Raw genomic sequence first — 17552 nt, 5'->3', positions numbered from 1 at the left:
GAATGCCTAGAGGGGACAGGTGAGGGAAGAAGGTTCCCGCTGAATCTCCATCTAAAAACAAAAGCAGCAGGCCCAAATTAAAAAAAAAAAAAAAACACAGTTGGAGCTGTCAGGCTACTACTGGCCTGGAGTCAAGCAGTCAGCCTATCTGCACCCAAAGCCAAAATCTGCCAATTCCAGAGTAAGCAGAAAGCCCATAATGTGTTGGGCCAGTTAGATGATATTCATCCTTGTAGATAATTTTAGGCTCATCAATTTATGCTATGACTCATGCTTACTCATGTCATGGTTAGCCTGGGGAAGGGCTTCTGTGATTGCTGTCAGCTGCCAGTCTTCCCCCTCCCACTGACTTCTAACTCTTGGCCAATTTTACTCACATCCAACAAAGGGCTGAAGGGCACTTACACCGCAAGTCCCTACAACAGGTCTCCACGGGACGTGGCCCAAGGGTTGACTGCAGCTCCTGAAGCTATTTGTTCCGTCTGCCAGCAGCCGCGAGGAAGCACAGGCGGTTTGGCTTGCCGGGCAGCCAAAAGGCAGCAGCCAACTGGGCAATCGGTGTTCTTGTAGCTTTGGGCTCTTGCACGCATGTGGAGTCTCTTATGCAGTTCGTGGCAAGCTACAGGAGTTGAGGGCTTGAGGGAGGAGGGAAGCTGAGGGGAAATGTATGTGTGGTGGCTGCAGAATCAGAAAGGCACACCACAGTTCAAAGCCCTGTAAAACCCGGTGTCGCTGGTTGTGCTGCTCACCTGTTACCTATCTCCTCTCTCTGTATCTCTGTACTTTTCAAAAGTTTTTGGGACACTATTGTTTCCCTGTCTCCTTCAATAGTAAGTTCCACAGGTTTGTCCTACCATAATACGCACAACATAAGCCCTGCGTCATCTTCGATCTGTTACCTTTCAAAAGTACCCTCTTCAGTTATGCACAAACACGGAACTAAATAAACAGCGAGAACGCCTGCCTTCTGTGACAGTCACTGAACTTTCTGTCACGCTGACTCTGGCTGCAGGGTAGAAGTACAAAAGAGACATTCACAGTCTTTAAAGACTCCGGAGATTTCTGCACTGAAGAGCGAGCTTCTGACTCACAGCTCCATGTTTCCACTATGGACAAAGAGCTGGAATCGCAGTAAAGGAAAGCACTACTTCCTATGGCGCAGGATCACTACAGGTGTGTGCCATCTTTTCACTTTCCTTGCACTGTGACATTCTTTGCGCAGGTCCTAGTTAAAACACGAGCTAGTGTCTTCACAAGCAGTGGTTTCACATACAAGGCAACCCCAATCTCCCATGCAGTCTCTGCAGCACCACTCGTATGGACACAAACTGGAGTAAAAACACATATTATGGTTCAGCCCCTGGGATTACAAGTTCTGACTGACCGGGTCTCTGACAAAATCTGCATGTTCTTAAGAAATTTCACTACTTGGATAGCATGGAAACCCAGATGAAGAACACTACAAGGGAGAATCATCCAGTGGCTGAAGCACTACGGCCATCTGCTGTCAAAGGACAAGCTTTCAAGCAGTTTCTTGAACTTTGCCTCTACAAGTTTTCAGCATTTGCTAGAGGCTGTAGCTAGACTATGCATAGGGGTGTTGAGCAACAAGCAGCAAGCAAATAGGTCTAAATTGTGACAAATAATTTATTCCATTTCTCCTTTGAACACTGAACCGACTTTGCTTTCAGCGCAGGGTTCTTGCAGCTTGAACTTGCAGAAATGATCTGCAAGCCCTTCCTCCAAATACTGGTGGTTCTTGCTGCAGCTTTACACATTGGCTTGCAGGGGGGACTGTAAACTTTTGGAAGAGTTTCTCTGACAAAAAGATAGTGGAATGAGGAATTCTCATTGTCTGTGATTTAAGGACCAGTCCTCTAAGAAGCAAGTCTGCCAAGAATAGGACTGTGCCTTGCCTTGCTGGGTGGTGAAAGCCTTTAGGGATTATCTAGTTTGCTAATGCCTCCCAACATACTGGAAGCATCCAGCAGCCTGGGTACATGTGATAGCTTGTATATGTATGTTCATGTACACAGATGAACCCTCTATCCCAAACTATTAACAAAGAACAAAAAGAAATGCCTGGAGCATGACAAGTGGGAAAGGCAAGAGGGAAAACAGGGATATTAATGCTCTCAGGAACTATATCTGGATTCAGACTTCTTTTTTTTTTTGAACAAATTTGCAGAGAAGGTAGAGTAAATCAAGTTCAAGTTCATTAAATCCCCATATCTATGCTCTGGGGCAATACAGTACATGGATCCATGATCTCCTCAGAACATTTACTCAGTGTTACACAGGCTTATCAATCTCCGTGGAGTATTCAGCAGCAGTTAACTCTGCTGATCAAAGGAACTTCCCATGCACCTTCACACCTGACAGAAATGGGCAGATGTAATTGAAGACAGCTCCGTTCACTTTCATGCTAGATCTCTGAAGGCTGTGATGGGCAGCTGCTTCATTTCCCTGTTGTCTGTCCAAGCTGCAAACTCTCAAAGGGCTCAACTTTGTCATTTCATAAATGTGAGACCTTTGGGAAATATTGTTATAGTTTCCAGCTCTTCCCTGATCCTTGATGCTGCATCTAGTTCTATGCAAATAGGGTCAATAAAGTTTTGCTGATGCTGTCTTCCTGTGAAATGAGGACCTGAACAAAACAAGCAGGTTACTTAAGGGCAATCCTAACTGGACTGACACAACATAGGTTGAGGACAGGAAAAAATTATAAGAAACTAATGTCATTTTCACTCAGATCCTGTTTTCAGCCAGAATGATGATTAGTCATAGAGCTGCTCTTCATTCTGCAGAGCCGAACAGGAGCAGCAGTGCCACCTTCCACCTTTTACTAACCAGATCACTGGGGACACATTTTTCTAACCCAGCTATCAAAGGTCATTTATTCAGTATAGTTTTCCAGACTGGACTTTGCAACACACGAAATCCGTTCAGAAACTGCATTTGGTACACAGTGCTGGTACCTGCCTTCTAAGAAGACATCACATTAAAGTTCTGGAACCTATCTCCTTATTTTGGTCCTTTTCTTTAAAGGAAGAAATTAGAGCCCATTATCTCAGTACTTATTTTTTTCCATACCTCACCACATTAGCAGCATTTGAGGAAATGGTCCAGAAAACAAAATTAATATTTGAGCTCATGAGACATGGATAAAGTTGTTCTCCTTGAAAGATCCAAGACAATTGTATTCTTTTCCGTAACACCTCACATCTCACAATTTTCAAACAAGATGCTTTTTCAGGCTCACCTTTCTTGTAGGAGTTTGAAACGATGATGTCGTAAATCACTCTAAAAGTACTTTAATCAGTAACTAATGAACAGTATGAAATAATAGCTTAAATGAAGCTGCCTTCTTTCCTCCTTCAAAAGAAAGCCTTAGAAATGCATTTAATAATACGATATAAAAAAAGGATGAGGAGAATTTCAAAAATTAAATGCTGCTTTTATCCTTTTTTTCCCCAGCTTCCCTGCTATTACAAATGGTTCTTGGAGTAAAATCATAGCGTAGGTAGCTGTAGGTCTGTATTACTATAAAAATGCAGAAGCGGGATGCTGGGTTCAAATCCTTTCTAACATTGGCTCAGAATATCCCATGGCAGTCCCTGTGCTCGTCATTGGCCCTGTGTCAGACAATGTGTCTCTTAATGGGAGGCGGGGAAGCTCAGAGCATCAGTCTGTAAGGTACACCGAGACTCCTAGATAAAAGTTGTCAGAAAAAAAAGATTTACAAATTATTATTATTTGCATTGGAGGAAATACAACTAGAACTAGGAGACAGCAAGTAAAAGCTGGCTTTCCTAGAGTTAAATACTGATTTTAACTTGCATCTGCGTGTGAGCTGTAGCCTGTATTGTCCCTAAATCAGGCAGCAGAGTTAACTTCACTCATCACGCAAAGCTCGCTGAGGTGCAGGGAACTGGAGGTCATTGCTCTCACACTAGAGATTCCTAACAGTAACACTGCTCTGGTGACGTTTCCATTCTTCAAAATACATGTTTTTAAAAGAGCAAGTTATTTCTTAAGCTGCACCCAGCAAACCGAAGGAAGCCAAGCACTGTCTGTGCTGAAACGATTGCCTGTTGCTGCTCCAGAAGGGAAGGGAGGGAGCTGCTGTGTGGGAGGAAAGAGCATGGGAAAAATAACCGCTGGATGAAGATCTGGAGCTTCCTATTCCCTCTTTGGATCAGGCTGCAGCCTCCACCCCTCCAAACACAGGCAGGAATTCTGAGGAGTTCCTTACATCTTTCCCAAACAAGAAAGTGCTTTGAAGATCCTGATGCTCACCCAGTGTTAAACCACTGCCTTTTTTATGGCCCTTCAACAGCTGCCAGGACACCAGGGCCGAATTTCAAAAGTCAACCTCCTTCTCAGCTTCTTCTTCCTTTCCAGTCGCCAATAGAAATCCCTGTCTCGTCCCCCACGTCTGTCTCAGCTACGGGCCGAATCTTGTAATTCACAGAGGCAATAGGGTGCGTGAGACATCAGCTTTTAAACAAAAGCCTTTTAAGAGGGCTGTTTGCAGAAGAACTTTCCTGCCATAACTGGTCCACTTTCAGTATGACCTCTCATAACATTGCTGCTTTGGAGGTGATTCAGCAATGCCTCATCTCAGTGGAAGCTTGAGAAGAAACAGCTTTAAGAGTTCGACAGCCTGATAGAGAGGCTCCATGTCGCATAAAGCTCACAGAGGGCCATAAAAGTGACATTATCGATTCCTCTTCAAAGGGGGCAATATCTCAAGGGAAAAGCAGCTACAGCATGGTTGCACTTACCATTAACGCAATATGCCGCCACGAGCGCCGGTTATAACATATCTGGCTGCAGTCAGTCCCGACTGAGAGTGAAGTACGGAGTTAGAGGACAAATATTAACACCCAGAGAGGGACAACATAACCGTTCCCCTTCGCAAAAGCAGCCGCTGCTTGGCTGCGTGACCCCAGGCACTTAGCTCTGACAAAGCTATACTACACCCGTGGGATTTAGCTTCCATTTCCCTCCGACAGAAAATCCTACATTGGGAAGAGCTTCCTCCTTCTAATTTGCTGTCTGTAAGGAACAAAGACAAATTGCAAAGCAGAGCAGCTGTAAGGAAAGGTCAACTGTGCTCTGGCTCCCAACAAATTTCGCCACACGGACATTTCACGCGCAGCCTACCAGCCATAAGGACACATCCAAACACTCTTATGTGGGGCTCAAACGCCTTCATGCCACTTACTGGCTGCAAACTAAAATCTCTTTCATTTGCTTGACACACCACCTGCACCCCATATGTTAACACTGCTGTCAATATTTCCAATTCCCCATACAACTATTTAATAATAATTAAATAAAAACACAGACTGGTTGCAGGTTCAGTACTATTTTAAAAAGCCTCCAGAGCCAGGAAAGTACAGCTTACAAACAGTCAGATGCTGCCAAGCGGCTCTTGCGTGGTCCTAATGCCTACCACGTCTTATGACAAACAAATACAGCCTTGCCCAAACCTCAAAGTAAAATGATCTTACTTCAGAGCCTTTTTCTCTCCATTACCCTTTCCCACGGGGGACGCCTCCGCAGCAGAAATGATTAAGACAGGCCTGGGCCTTCCATTTACACACAAAGTACCTGTGTCCTGCTGACGAGGAAGACTCAGGGACTGCAATGTTGTCCCAGATGCACAGTATTCAGGTGCCTCTGAGTACTGGGTGAAATTCAGGCCGTACTTAGACATCTGACAACAGTCCTGCTTAATCCAGTTGAAGCAGCCTCTGCCCTCAAAACCTTTATTCCCCCCTCTCATCACTCTTCCATCAGAGAGACCACAAAAGTGTTTATTTACTGCTCAGTGAACCAGGTCAGGGAAACGATCTGGCTGAAAAATAATCTAGCCAAAAATAAAGTTATTTTTTCCAGCTGGAATCTGGCTGCACAGCCAGCAATGCCAACACAAAAGAAGGGGCAATACACAGACATAACTGAGCAGCAGAGGATGGGAAGGACTGACAAAGCTAGCACAGAAGTAATACACGCCAAATTACAGCCTCCCTTATAGCCAAATTTGTTTGCCCTTTAGTCCTAAATCCACCTGATAATTAGAACAGAGCTAAAATCCTTTTTACTTTTGTTGTTGTTAAGAAAAAGATGCAGACTTTGCACAGAAAGCATCCAGAACAAAGATTTGGAATGGGGCTGTGCACTAGAGGAATCGGCAAGACAATATGCGATCAAAACTTATAAGGAGTAGGAAAAATTAAAATCCCTACTATTTGGATTCTGACAACTACAATACAGATCATTGTATCTTGGGTCTTCGGTAGTAAATTCAGGAATCTCTCAGAGCGGCGAAGCACCCTCCTTCCAAAGCACAAGTTTACGCTGGATCTCGTCACACTCCATATTTCTCCTTCAGCTGGTCGCTGTGGAAACGTTTTTGGAGCGTGCCAGGAGTCACGTAGCATCTACCTGGGGAGCCCCTGCATTAATCCGTCACCTTCGTGGGCTTCTGTGAGGCCATTGGTTGGTAGGAAGAAAAAGAAGGAGTCTCTCGCCCCTCCCTGCTCCGAATGAAAGACGCTTCCTCTAAATCTTGCTACAGGATTTCAGGCTCAATTCAGCTTCTTTGGGGCTTTTGTCACCAAACAAATGTGATGTCTTTGAAAGAAAGATTAACAGTTTGATGAAAGGATGCAATGGACAGCTTTGTGCTAGCCTGCTTCCCCCTAGAGCTTTCGGTCACTGTCACTTTCTTACCCACGGGAGAATATCTGTCTGACTCTCAGAGGAGATTATGGCCACCTTGTAAGATTTTTGCCTCTCCTGATAACAAAGCAGTGGCCACTTTGAGGAGGTGATAATGATGAACAGGGGCTGGATTAGGGGCAAAGAACCTCACATTGATCTCTGAATTCTGAGAGAACACAAAGCAGTCGATGCTGAGATTCAAGACCCACCGAATGCTTAGAGCACAACCAATTCACTCTCCTGCAGGAGGGGCAAGGCTACAAGCCCTGTCAGTCCCCCCCAGTTGTACTTCTTACCTCATCATCAAATTAGCAGGACTAGTTAAAAGGGCTTAGGACGAGGAACAGATGGCACGGATTATAAACTGTCCATGTTTTCATACTAAACTAGATAGGAATTCTGGCCCAAATTATCTGAAGAGTTTACCAGTTTCTGAGAAGACTGTCACACTGAGGATATCCACACTGCACAGTGCAATTGTGTTGATATTCAAGCTAATTGTGAACACGGTAGTTGGTATTCAAGCTAATTCTGAAGACTAAAGATGCCAAGCATCTTCCAATGCCTGGGATAGCCTAGCTATCTCTGCACAGCACAACTGCTGTACAAACAGACCCATAAATGAACTGTCCCTTGTCCTTTTCCCTCTACACACAGCCTGCAGAATTTCAATCCATATGACATTTGTGTACAGTAAAACAAGACAACGCCCGTTGACTTCCTCCCTGCAAAAGTTCTACGGCCGAAGGGGCAGCGAACAGCAAAGCAAAGCTATAGGCAGGGCTGGCACCAATGCCAACTGCTGCGCAGGCAGGAGCTGCCACTCCTTACGTGGAGCCCCTTCCGAAATAGATCACTCCTAGCAAAAGCTGACCTTGTTCTGACTTCAGTGGCACACAGACTGCCCTAGGCTTTCCCTTGCAAGTAATTTTTCATCATTCCCTAGAGAAAGGGTTAGGCCAAGACTGACTGATGTGGTGATAAAACTACAACTTCTGGTTCTAAGAGGCTTTACCAGTATTTCCCATCAGTTCAGCAAGAAGTTCATCTCCTTTTCATGTCCAGTGAACCAGGAGCTGAAATGGAGACAGGGTGGGTCATGATTTCTTTTACTGAGGAGGAAAAAATTTTAAATACAATCCCTGGAAAGTTGCTATGAAGACTCCGATTCTGTCCTCATTCTTTCACTGCAGCAATCAGGAGGGCGAAGGACTCCACCACAGCTCTCAGTTGATGGGCAGCCCTGCTCCAGTATAAACTCATCCAAGGCCTCTGACTAAACAAGACCCCTGAGGTGATACAGACCGAGGACCCAACAGCAGTGAATGCACTGCTTTATTACCCATAGACACAAAGCCCAAGGAAAACAGACTCCTTTCCAGAAATCAAGGCAGACCGTGGACAGCCAGTCAAAAGCTCTAATACTCGCCGGCTCTGGAGTCCTCCTGCTGTGCTGCCACATGAGAAGTTCCAGTCTGATCTTAAACTCCCGAGCTGGCAGTGCCCCAGCTTGTAAGAGGGACAACATCTTGTATTGCCCCCAGGCAACTCTCTTGGGTCACTGCAGGAGCGGTCTTCACAGCCTCTAAAGGCTCCTCAGTCCACACAACACTTGCAAAAATGAAGAGTGTCTCTACTTTTGAAGGATGTAGGAGACATGCTTATGTATTTGTATATGTCCACTGCATGCCTGTGATCACTAAGGATGCTAATAAAGCTATTGAAAAGTCCAGGACCATTCCAGAAACTGCCTAAGGTTGGAAGGGATGGAGTATCTTCTCCATACCTACAGTTCAGGAGGTCAGTATACCACACACAGTTTGGAAACTCGGGCCATACCTTCTCCTCAATTTGATGCTGCTCTTGGTGCTTTTCTTTCTCCTTTTACTTTTCTGTGGTTTCCTTTTCTGGGCTCAGTGCTGACAACGCTGGCACCGCAGTGCGCTCTGCTGGAAGGTACCAGCTACGGCCACCCTACAAGTATTTCTGGGGATGGCTGGCTTCGGTTGTAACAGAGAAATTCAGGTACCAGTTCTTTAACTAGTAACCCACCGAGCCAGCTATTGGGTTTGAGTCTCACATCCGAAAGCCGACTGTTCTGATGCACACTAATCTGTTTTACTCCTTCTATGCCACTGTCTTATAAAGCTTGTTTGTCAAAACCGCTTGTATACACGTCAGCTAAATCCACGGGATACTGTAGCTCAGTTTCACGTATTCACCGAGCCTAAGGGTCATCTCTCCTAACCAGGAACGAAGATAGCTGTGAGCCACACTAGGTATTTCAGTCTACACTTTGGCTACCTTTTTTTTATCCTTGCTAACACGAAGCACTGCCCTCTCATTCATTATGGGTCTTTTAGTTTGGATTTCAGTGAGACAGCTTGAAAAGCCTTGTCCCTGTGTGGCTCTTGGCAGTCTAAGAAGTAAAGCGCTCTTGCTCTCAGCTTTCACAGAACTGGGGAGGTGCTGCTTATTGTTAAGCAATGAAAGGGGAGGGCTCAGGTCACATCTGTGAAATGTTAGCGGAGAAGGGAGGCTGGGTGAAAGTAGGTGGCCAGCACAGCATAGCACTTTGCTGGATTTTGTAAGGCCACTGGGGAGATAGGCAGCCATTTGTCTTAGAGTCCTGATAACGGCCGGCTTGCTCTCTGCTGGCTAGCTGGGGGCTGTAAATACCTCTGCAGACACAGGCTCTTCAAATGGCTGGAGACGGAGGCTGATAGGGGATTAATCGCCTGGAGGGGTGGGGTTGAAAGGGAGTTAATTAGCTGTGTTAATGCATGGAGATAAAGCAGGTTCATGTCTCCTGGCCTTCTTCCTTCCAGCACCTGGGTTTTTGGGGCAGCCAAGATGGGGCTACCAAAATGGCCCTTGAGAGCGGCCAAAGGAAACTATCTCCCACTTAGAAATGCAACCTCTCCATCTTCAAGGGCCCATTAAGCACCAGCTTTTGCTAAACTGATAAAGAGTGTGCTAGTGAAGCTCAGAGGACAGGTTAGTGGTCTAACCCAGGCTACTGTTCGGCAAGTTTACAGAAAGGCCAAAGTAGTCAGCCAAGGAAATAGCTGCAAATCCCTTTGTAATGCTGTATAAGGAATGCTCCAAAAGCACTGCACTTTCAGGTGAAGAAATAGAGCTACAGGCTGAGTGGCTGTCGCTTCCTCCGCAGTCAAAATGGTCAAGGAGCTGAAATGATCTTCTGTCCAGGCACTTCTCCTCCTCCTCTAGCTGAATCTTGAAAGAGTAAGTAGAGAAGGCTCAGTATGATCCACTCTGCCACTGTATACCCATTTAGAATGATGCTATAAAATCTCTCGCAGCATTACAGAGTCAGCAATTTCATCCGAGAGGTCTCAGCTCCCCAGTTCAGCTTCCACAATGGACAGCGGTAAGTCAGGAACCTCCTCAGTCCTCTTCTGAGCCCTCAGGCATCACGGTTCAGAAAGCAAAGCCAGCTGTACTGAGTCCTGAGCTTAGAGTCACTGTCTCAGGAATCCGTTGACACCTTTGTGTTTTTGTCACTGACAAAGAAGAAGCCCAAGCTAAACATCACCTTCCATGGCTGTCGTCAAGTTTACAGCCTGGCGTACCAGGAAATCATCTGTTCTGGACGCCTGCATACCACCGCCCATTAAGCTGAACTCATGTCTGGGACTAGCAACTTATATTCGTGTTTGGCTAAAACACAATTCCCAGGACAACATCCAGCATGATGCTAGGATACCAAAAGACATGGATTCATCCATTGCCCTTGCTAGCTGGTAATCATTTCACTGTTAAAATTTGTACCTAATTTTTCATTTTAGTTTTTCTGGCTATAATTTTCAGCTGCTAATCCTGTTATGCCTTTCTCTGCTATACTAAATAGATCTTCAGTACCCAATACTTAAACTCCATGGAGTATTTACACAGTGTAATACAGTCATTCTCATGTTCTTTTCTGCAAGATAAACAGATTGAACTGTTTATGTCTCTCACCAGCCCTTGAATCATTTTGTGGCTCTTTTCTGCAACTCTCCAGTTTTGCAGTGTGCAGTAATCCAATTCTGATGCCGCTAACAGTATATGCAAAAGTAAAGTCACGTCCTTGTTCCTATTTGCTACGCCCTTGTTTATACATCTACAGATCAAATTAGCCTTTTAAGTCTCAGGATCAGACTGGGGGCTGATGTTCAGCGGGCTGTCTCTGGATTTCCTTTCAGAGCCACAGCTTTCAGAATACAATTCTTAAAATCTGACTTCCAGTCCCTGCTCTTAGATACGTGACCTTGCAAGTAGCTACATCAAAATGTACTTTCTTTAAGTAGCCCATTTTACCAGATCTCAGTAGCCATCCTGCCCTTGTCATTATTTATCTCTCCACCAATCCTTTACTTCTAGATCATTTATAAATAAGTTGAAGGATATCAGTATTGGCACTGGTCTGAGCTGAAGACCCTTCTGACCCCTTCCAGAAATACACCCATTCAGTGATTTCTGAATCACAACTACTAATCAAGGTAAGTTATGGGGACTATTTCTGCAATGCTGGGATTTATTAAAGGTCGGCATCGTAAGTACGCCACAAGTCTCCTGAGATCATGCTTTCAGGAGTAACTTATTTGGCTTTGCCATTTTCTTTTTTCTTTTTTTTTTTTTACTCACAGTAAAAGTTGTCTAACTCTACCCTCCCTCAGCAAATAGTCTGAAAACTGTCTGAAACAGTATTTTGTTGTCTTCATTTGATACAAGTCCATATTCTTTCCAAAAACAAACCAGAAAAACATTATTGAGCATTGCTGCCCTTCCACATTCTTATCAGCCTTTTTACCATCACCATTTAGCAGCAGTTTTTAGCATAGTCCCATTACTATGCTTTCTTTTCCTCTCAATATAGTTGAAATAGTCCTCCTTACCGTTGTCGTGGACGACTCCAGGTTATCCCGGCTTTCCTTGTCATTTTCTACTCATTATAAATTCCAATTTATATCAAACTATTATGTTCCCAACTTTCTGTATTTCCTTTCATATTGCTTTTTTAATTCTAATTCCTACTCTTATTCCACCAGTGAACTGTGGTAGGCCTTCAACCAAAAGCAGCTATTTATTGAGTGGGAGTCATAACTTTTGAATAAAATCTTCTCATAGAAATCCAATTTCCACTCATACCTTTTCCTATCTACATTTTTCTTTGCCTTTGCCTCCGACATACCTTCCCTCCTGCGTCAGTTTTTAACAGTGCCCTGTTGGTGTCCCTTATCTCCATATCAAAGCGATCTATCCAAGTCAGTAATCTGTAACAAACCTTCAGAGTCAAGTTATTGCTTTTCTGAACCGTAGTTTGAAAGTGCCAAAGAACTGAATTCTCCATCCCCCGTTTTACTTCCTCCCAAGCTTTCCATTCAACGCTAATACCTTTGGCTTTCTCCCATCCCCTTCCTTTATCCTTGCAGAACGTAGCATAGCCTGATCTGATACCACGGTCACAGTAAAATCATCCTTCCCCCTCCGTTTTCACTTTCTCCATCATGTCAATGCCTGACAAGTGACTATTATTTCACATCTACGCAACATTAGGTCATCAAGTGAAAATGCTGTAGGCATGCTAGGAATTATGGCTATTTGCTTTGCCATTCCGTTATCTACAAGCGCGTGTAAAACTGCCACAACTCTAGTTCCTGCAATGCTATCGCCCAGGGTGCCGAACTCCACGCAGCAGAAAGGACCGCGCTGGCAATCTGCCAGCAGCTGAAAGGCTACATCTAATTGTGCATAAAGTTGAGCAGATTGCCTGCTCAGACTAGAGCAAACAAGCTTATCTTTAATGCAGACATATGGCCAGCAAAACCTACAGATCCCAGCATGCCACATTCTGGCCAGCTGGCCATTTGGATCAGAATAAAGCACTACACGATCTGATACTGTGGTGACGGAAGATCAGTATCGCAGCCCCTCCATGTTCAAAAATCGTGAGTCAGGCCACTAAAATTCAAGAGTTTGGCTCAGAGAGCTGGAGACTTTAAAGAGGATAAACCGATTGAATTTGCTTTTGAGACAGGCTTCACATTCTCCCACTTTTCTCTATAATCATTTTTTTAAAATGCATTGTTTTAATAAAAGCTAAGTCACACAGTCACTTGTCTCTGGGAGCTGAGACACCAAGAAAAAAACAGAGACTCACAGTTTGATTAGGGGAGGAGCAGCAACATACTCTGAACTCAAAGTGCACAGATAACCTGATAGACACACAGACAGCATCTGGAACCTGCAATCACCACAGATATCACTGGTAAAGATAAGGGTGGAAGACCGTTTTGTTACAAAACTCCAGGTTTTCTAATCTAGCACTAAACTCTCTGCTTTTACCATTGTTTCCTTTATTCAACCCAGTTTTAACTTCCTTTCTTCCCACCTCTCAGCTGTCATATAAAATGTTCTCTCTGCCTCCAACTTTCCATTCTGTAAGACACCTCTGCTCTCCTATAATGACACACTATACATTTTATGACAGTTACCTCCTTGACAGCCGTCACAGATGCTCAGTCTCCAATTAATTAAGAAACTATTCCAACAGAGTTGTTACTTTTAGACAGGTTAAAATCAGCCCTTAATCTCTCAGTCCTGTTCTTTAGGTTCTTTTAAGATGCTAGGGGAACTCTAGCCAATGCCGGCTGGGAGCATCACTCAGATGTCGCTCACCCCCGGTCCACTTTTTGTGTACTTGTTGAGGGCAGAGACAATTCTGGCTTCAGTCACAATTCTAGATGCAACAGATTTGGGAATTCCTACTTCTGCTCTAACAATAACTGTTCGAGATAGCATCTAGCCAGGAAAGGCAAGGAAAGCTTCAGGTCAAAATGAGGGGATTTGCCAGAGCTATGAACAACATGTCAGGAAACAGAAAAAGCACTGTCTGCTCTGGGTCAGGACCAACATGCACTGACAGAGTTGAAGGAAGGTAATCCAAGAACCAGAGTTTGAATGCCTTGCAACCAGGAGTGAGTGACTTTGGCAGAGCCATGCTGATAAAATCAGCAGAAAGCCTGTGTCTGCCCTCTGTTCTTTTTTTGCCCCACATTTTCACAAGCAACCAGTACTTCAGGCAACCTGAATGCCTGTTCAAGGGGGATGGGTTGATCTTTCTTTAATGTCAGAGCTCCTATCACCATGTGATAGAGTGCAATTAGAAAGGCTACATGCCCTGCTGATCCTGTAACCAGTTCCTGTCTTACTTCCTTTGCCTGACAAGCTCATTCCATCAATTCCCAGGTTCAGTCCGAAACAGAGCAGGACAGAGCAGCCAGAGAGGCACAGGCACCATGATGAATATTCTCCTCTTCCATTAAGAAGCACTCAGCTGCACTTGAGCTCAGGTAGTCTTTGAGAGGTAACTTTTTTTGAGAAGTCGGAGATTTGCACTAACAGCAACGGCCTCCCAGGACGGGGGCAAAGGTTCACGCTTACACACACCTCAGGTTGCCATAGGAAGACAAACGCGACAGAGGCACAGCTGAGCCCCACTTTCTATCTGGGTAAAACTGGGTAAAACACAGCTACAAGTCAAATTTGATTGAACGACTTCAACAAAACCACTATCTTTATGTCTAACACACAGCATGACCTGCCAGTTGCCAGGTTCTTCAAACGAGATACGAAACACCGCAGAATGATATCTGTAATCTTCCAAAGGTGCCATTCTCCATCACAGCTGAAGGCAAGTAAAACCAGCTCTGTGATGCAAATTAGCCTTCGGGCTCTTAGCCCTTGGTGCCTGCGTTCTAGTGGAAACTTAGAAAGCACCGCAGATTCATCTCCTGCTGCAGTGACTCTGTGGTTGCAGAAGAAAAGAGGAGGGAAAGAAAAAAAAATACAAATGCCAGCAGTAGCAATGCCTGAACTACCATACAAAACTGCAGCTAAAATTTTCTTAGGAGGTGTCTAGGACCTAACTCCCCTTGCAATACTCCTTTTTGAGTCAAAATGGCCAACTGAATGAGCCAGTGTATGTAAAAGTGTGCAGTCTGTCCGGTCTACACCTCTGGAAAATGACTGCAGCAAGAACACTCCCAGTAAATTGAACAATGGTTTAGATTTTAGTGCTGTTTATGCTCTGAACAGTCAAAAATGTTCAGAATTCAGGCAGGAGTTTACTGGGTTCATTCTCAGTTCTTTTTTGCCAAAGGAAAGATTAGGAGACAGATAGATAGATATCAAGTCTGAAGAGCTATTTACAGCACTGGCAATTCACCGTCCTTCCAGCCAATTCCATCTGGCACAGGTCACCTACTATCCTATCCTGGAGTAGCAGGATAGGAATAAAATAGCAAACCTAAGTTCTGATGTGTCCCAAGAATCTTTCTAGACAGCAGGATGTGAAAACACTTGGCCCAATCCAAAAAGTGCAGCGAATCAGCAAAAAGCAGTTAGAAACAAGTAACAAGCCATTCCCATCTCTTTAGAGAAATATCCTGCCAGAGGAACCCCTGGAAGAGGCTTTAAATTTCTTTACCAGTTGTCCAGCAGAACAGTAGGGACGTGATCTGAAGATACATTCCAGTATGCACACCTTCCTTTCTCCTTCCACAGTGTGTAATCCCACTGCAGTACAGATTATTCCACGCTACAGCATTTCTAACATAGTTTATCAAAGGAATGTTTGAATTCAGCCTCTGAGAGATATCAGCTTAGTGTTAATGAGAGCCCATTTAGATAAAAAGAGCAATACTGGGTGGGACAAAAGGTGTGAAATACTTCAAACCACATAAATTCCCTCTATCACTGGTGGAGTTATCTCTCCCCACAGGGACACCGGCTGTCACAGGTCCTACAGAAGTCAGGAGGGAATATGGCACTCAGGCAGAGGGGTTAACTGCTGGTGTGGTCAGATCTGTTGTGAGGATGCAACAGCCCTGGTACACTTACATCTTACCGTTGTAAGTGTTTAGAATTGCTTAAAAAGGGAATTAAGTACAATATTTAGTAAAGGATAAAGTTGCTTTACAGATTTGCAGGAGCATCTCCCAAGCATACCAACTACAGTAACCCACACCTTGTCGCCTCGGCATTTCCCAGACCACTCAGACCACCTTCCCTTTCATTGCATCTGTTGATTCTGCTACCTTTACCTTGTGGGATATCATGTTCCAGAGAGTCTAGAAAGTCAGTGGATGGGTCCAGGTCAGCCTTTTCCAGCAGGGTTTTATTCTTCAGGTTAACAGGCTCAGTAAAATGGAAATAGGAACTTAACTTTTTTGCCTCCATCAAAGAAAGACCTGCAAACAGCCATTGATGACCATTAATACAATGAGCTAGGCTAATATTCATTATACCATCGAATATCGTCTTGTTTCTCTAATGCCCACAGCACAGGACAGAATCACAATCTTTCTCCAGTGAACTCCACAGAAAAGCAAAGACTTGCCAGAAATGGGTGGCAGCACTCCCCAAGGCTGTGCATTGCAGACCACGCTAGCTGCAGTCCCAGATAAGCAATGGGCACTGAGTTGAGACCAACTCTCTGCCCATTTGGTTACATCCTATATCTAGATGAAGAATTCACTGCAGCTATAATTGCTAAACACTGACATAAACTGTACGCAGACAAATGAAACTACAGGTTTCATGACTCAGAGCCATTACGGACTCCCCTCCCACCTTCCAGAGTTGAATCATGCACCTGAACGTTAGTGGCACTGGATTCTTTCCTCCCTGTTCATTTTACCCAAGGGAAAAATAGACCTGAAATCAAAACATCAACTAGAGAAAGTCATGTTAATTTACAGCCTTTATGATCAAAGTACAGTTGATCCTGATAAAGACAATGAGAATTTACCTTCAAAGTTTCTGTTTTCATGCACAGACCCAAGAGGAGTCTTCACAAATGCCCCCCGGGGGACGATGCCAACTGCTCTGTCTATCTGTTCTATCGTAGCTACGAGGCGGGCCTCCTCCTTGATCATGGGCTTTAAAGAAAAATACGCAAATTTTAAAGGCAAGGCTTTTCTTGTTGTCATTTCTGAAAATAAACTCGAGGTGACAGTAGAAACCACAACTGACTCATCAGCTGAGAGCCCAATGGCACTAAGAGGAGGACCACAAATCGGACATTCTTCTCATAAGATATAACAGAAAACGTGGTTGGGGTAGACAGTCTAGACTCACCAGAGCGCTAAGTATCCCTCACTTCATCCGTCTTTTCCTCCCTGTCAATTAAGTTACTTACGACTTGTCTATTCATTTATAAAGAATGGTGCCTGCAGTTCCTATTAAAGCTTCAGAAACTCCAGCAAGGATCTGCACCAATTGTGCACAATAAAACATAAGGGAGGCAGAATATTTCTGAGCCATGTCTCACTCCAGGAGTAACCGAAGTAAGAGTTCAATCAAGAAGCCGTTGCGACACAATGACAGCAAAGAAGAAATTGTATATAATCTGTGCCGGAGCACAGGCTCTGGCTGCTTATTACAAACAAAGAGGAGGAGCAGCCACCACCTGTCCAGTGTGAGGGGTACAACTGTAGTGAAGGGAGTTCGGAAGTGTTTTGCTCTATTTACCTCCTTACCATCTTCAAACAATCTTTCAGCATCCTCTGCGTTTATCTCAGTGTACTCGTACTCAAAAGAGGGATCCCCCTGGAAGCGGCCCTTCAGCTGCTCAGCCTGCGCAACCATCTCCTCGGTCACTGGTGGCAGGAGGCTCCATTCCACGCAGTTCAAGCTGCCAGCGACAATTCCGAGCCCGGTAAAGAAGAGGGCTCGATGCAGCCTTGCCCGGCCCTTCAGGGCACAGCCAGGCTCCCTCCAGGAGAGTTAGGCAGCCTCCCCCCGTTCCCCCT

At 44.6% G+C, this 17552-nt stretch overlaps 1 protein-coding gene across 1 annotated transcript in view; it reads right to left on the bottom strand.

Moving 5' to 3' along the window:
- Positions 1–17493, bottom strand: part of RSPH9 (radial spoke head 9 homolog (Chlamydomonas)) — a gene marked incomplete at its 5' end in the record, with an annotated part of 18705 nt that extends 1212 nt beyond the window's left edge. The window contains 3 exons of the mRNA XM_009700320.1: positions 15843–15989; positions 16550–16679; positions 17272–17493. Of these exons, the coding sequence (XP_009698622.1) occupies positions 15843–15989; positions 16550–16679; positions 17272–17493 (499 nt within the window). The remainder of the gene's footprint in view (positions 1–15842; positions 15990–16549; positions 16680–17271) is intronic.
- Positions 17494–17552: the final 59 nt, after the last annotated feature.

This window comes from Cariama cristata, unplaced genomic scaffold (genome assembly GCF_000690535.1).
Source record: "Cariama cristata isolate BGI_N322 unplaced genomic scaffold, ASM69053v1 scaffold9105, whole genome shotgun sequence".
Taxonomy (NCBI): domain Eukaryota; kingdom Metazoa; phylum Chordata; class Aves; order Cariamiformes; family Cariamidae; genus Cariama; species Cariama cristata.
Note: the sequence above shows the minus strand (reverse complement) of the source record. Positions and strands in the feature narration are given on the sequence as shown.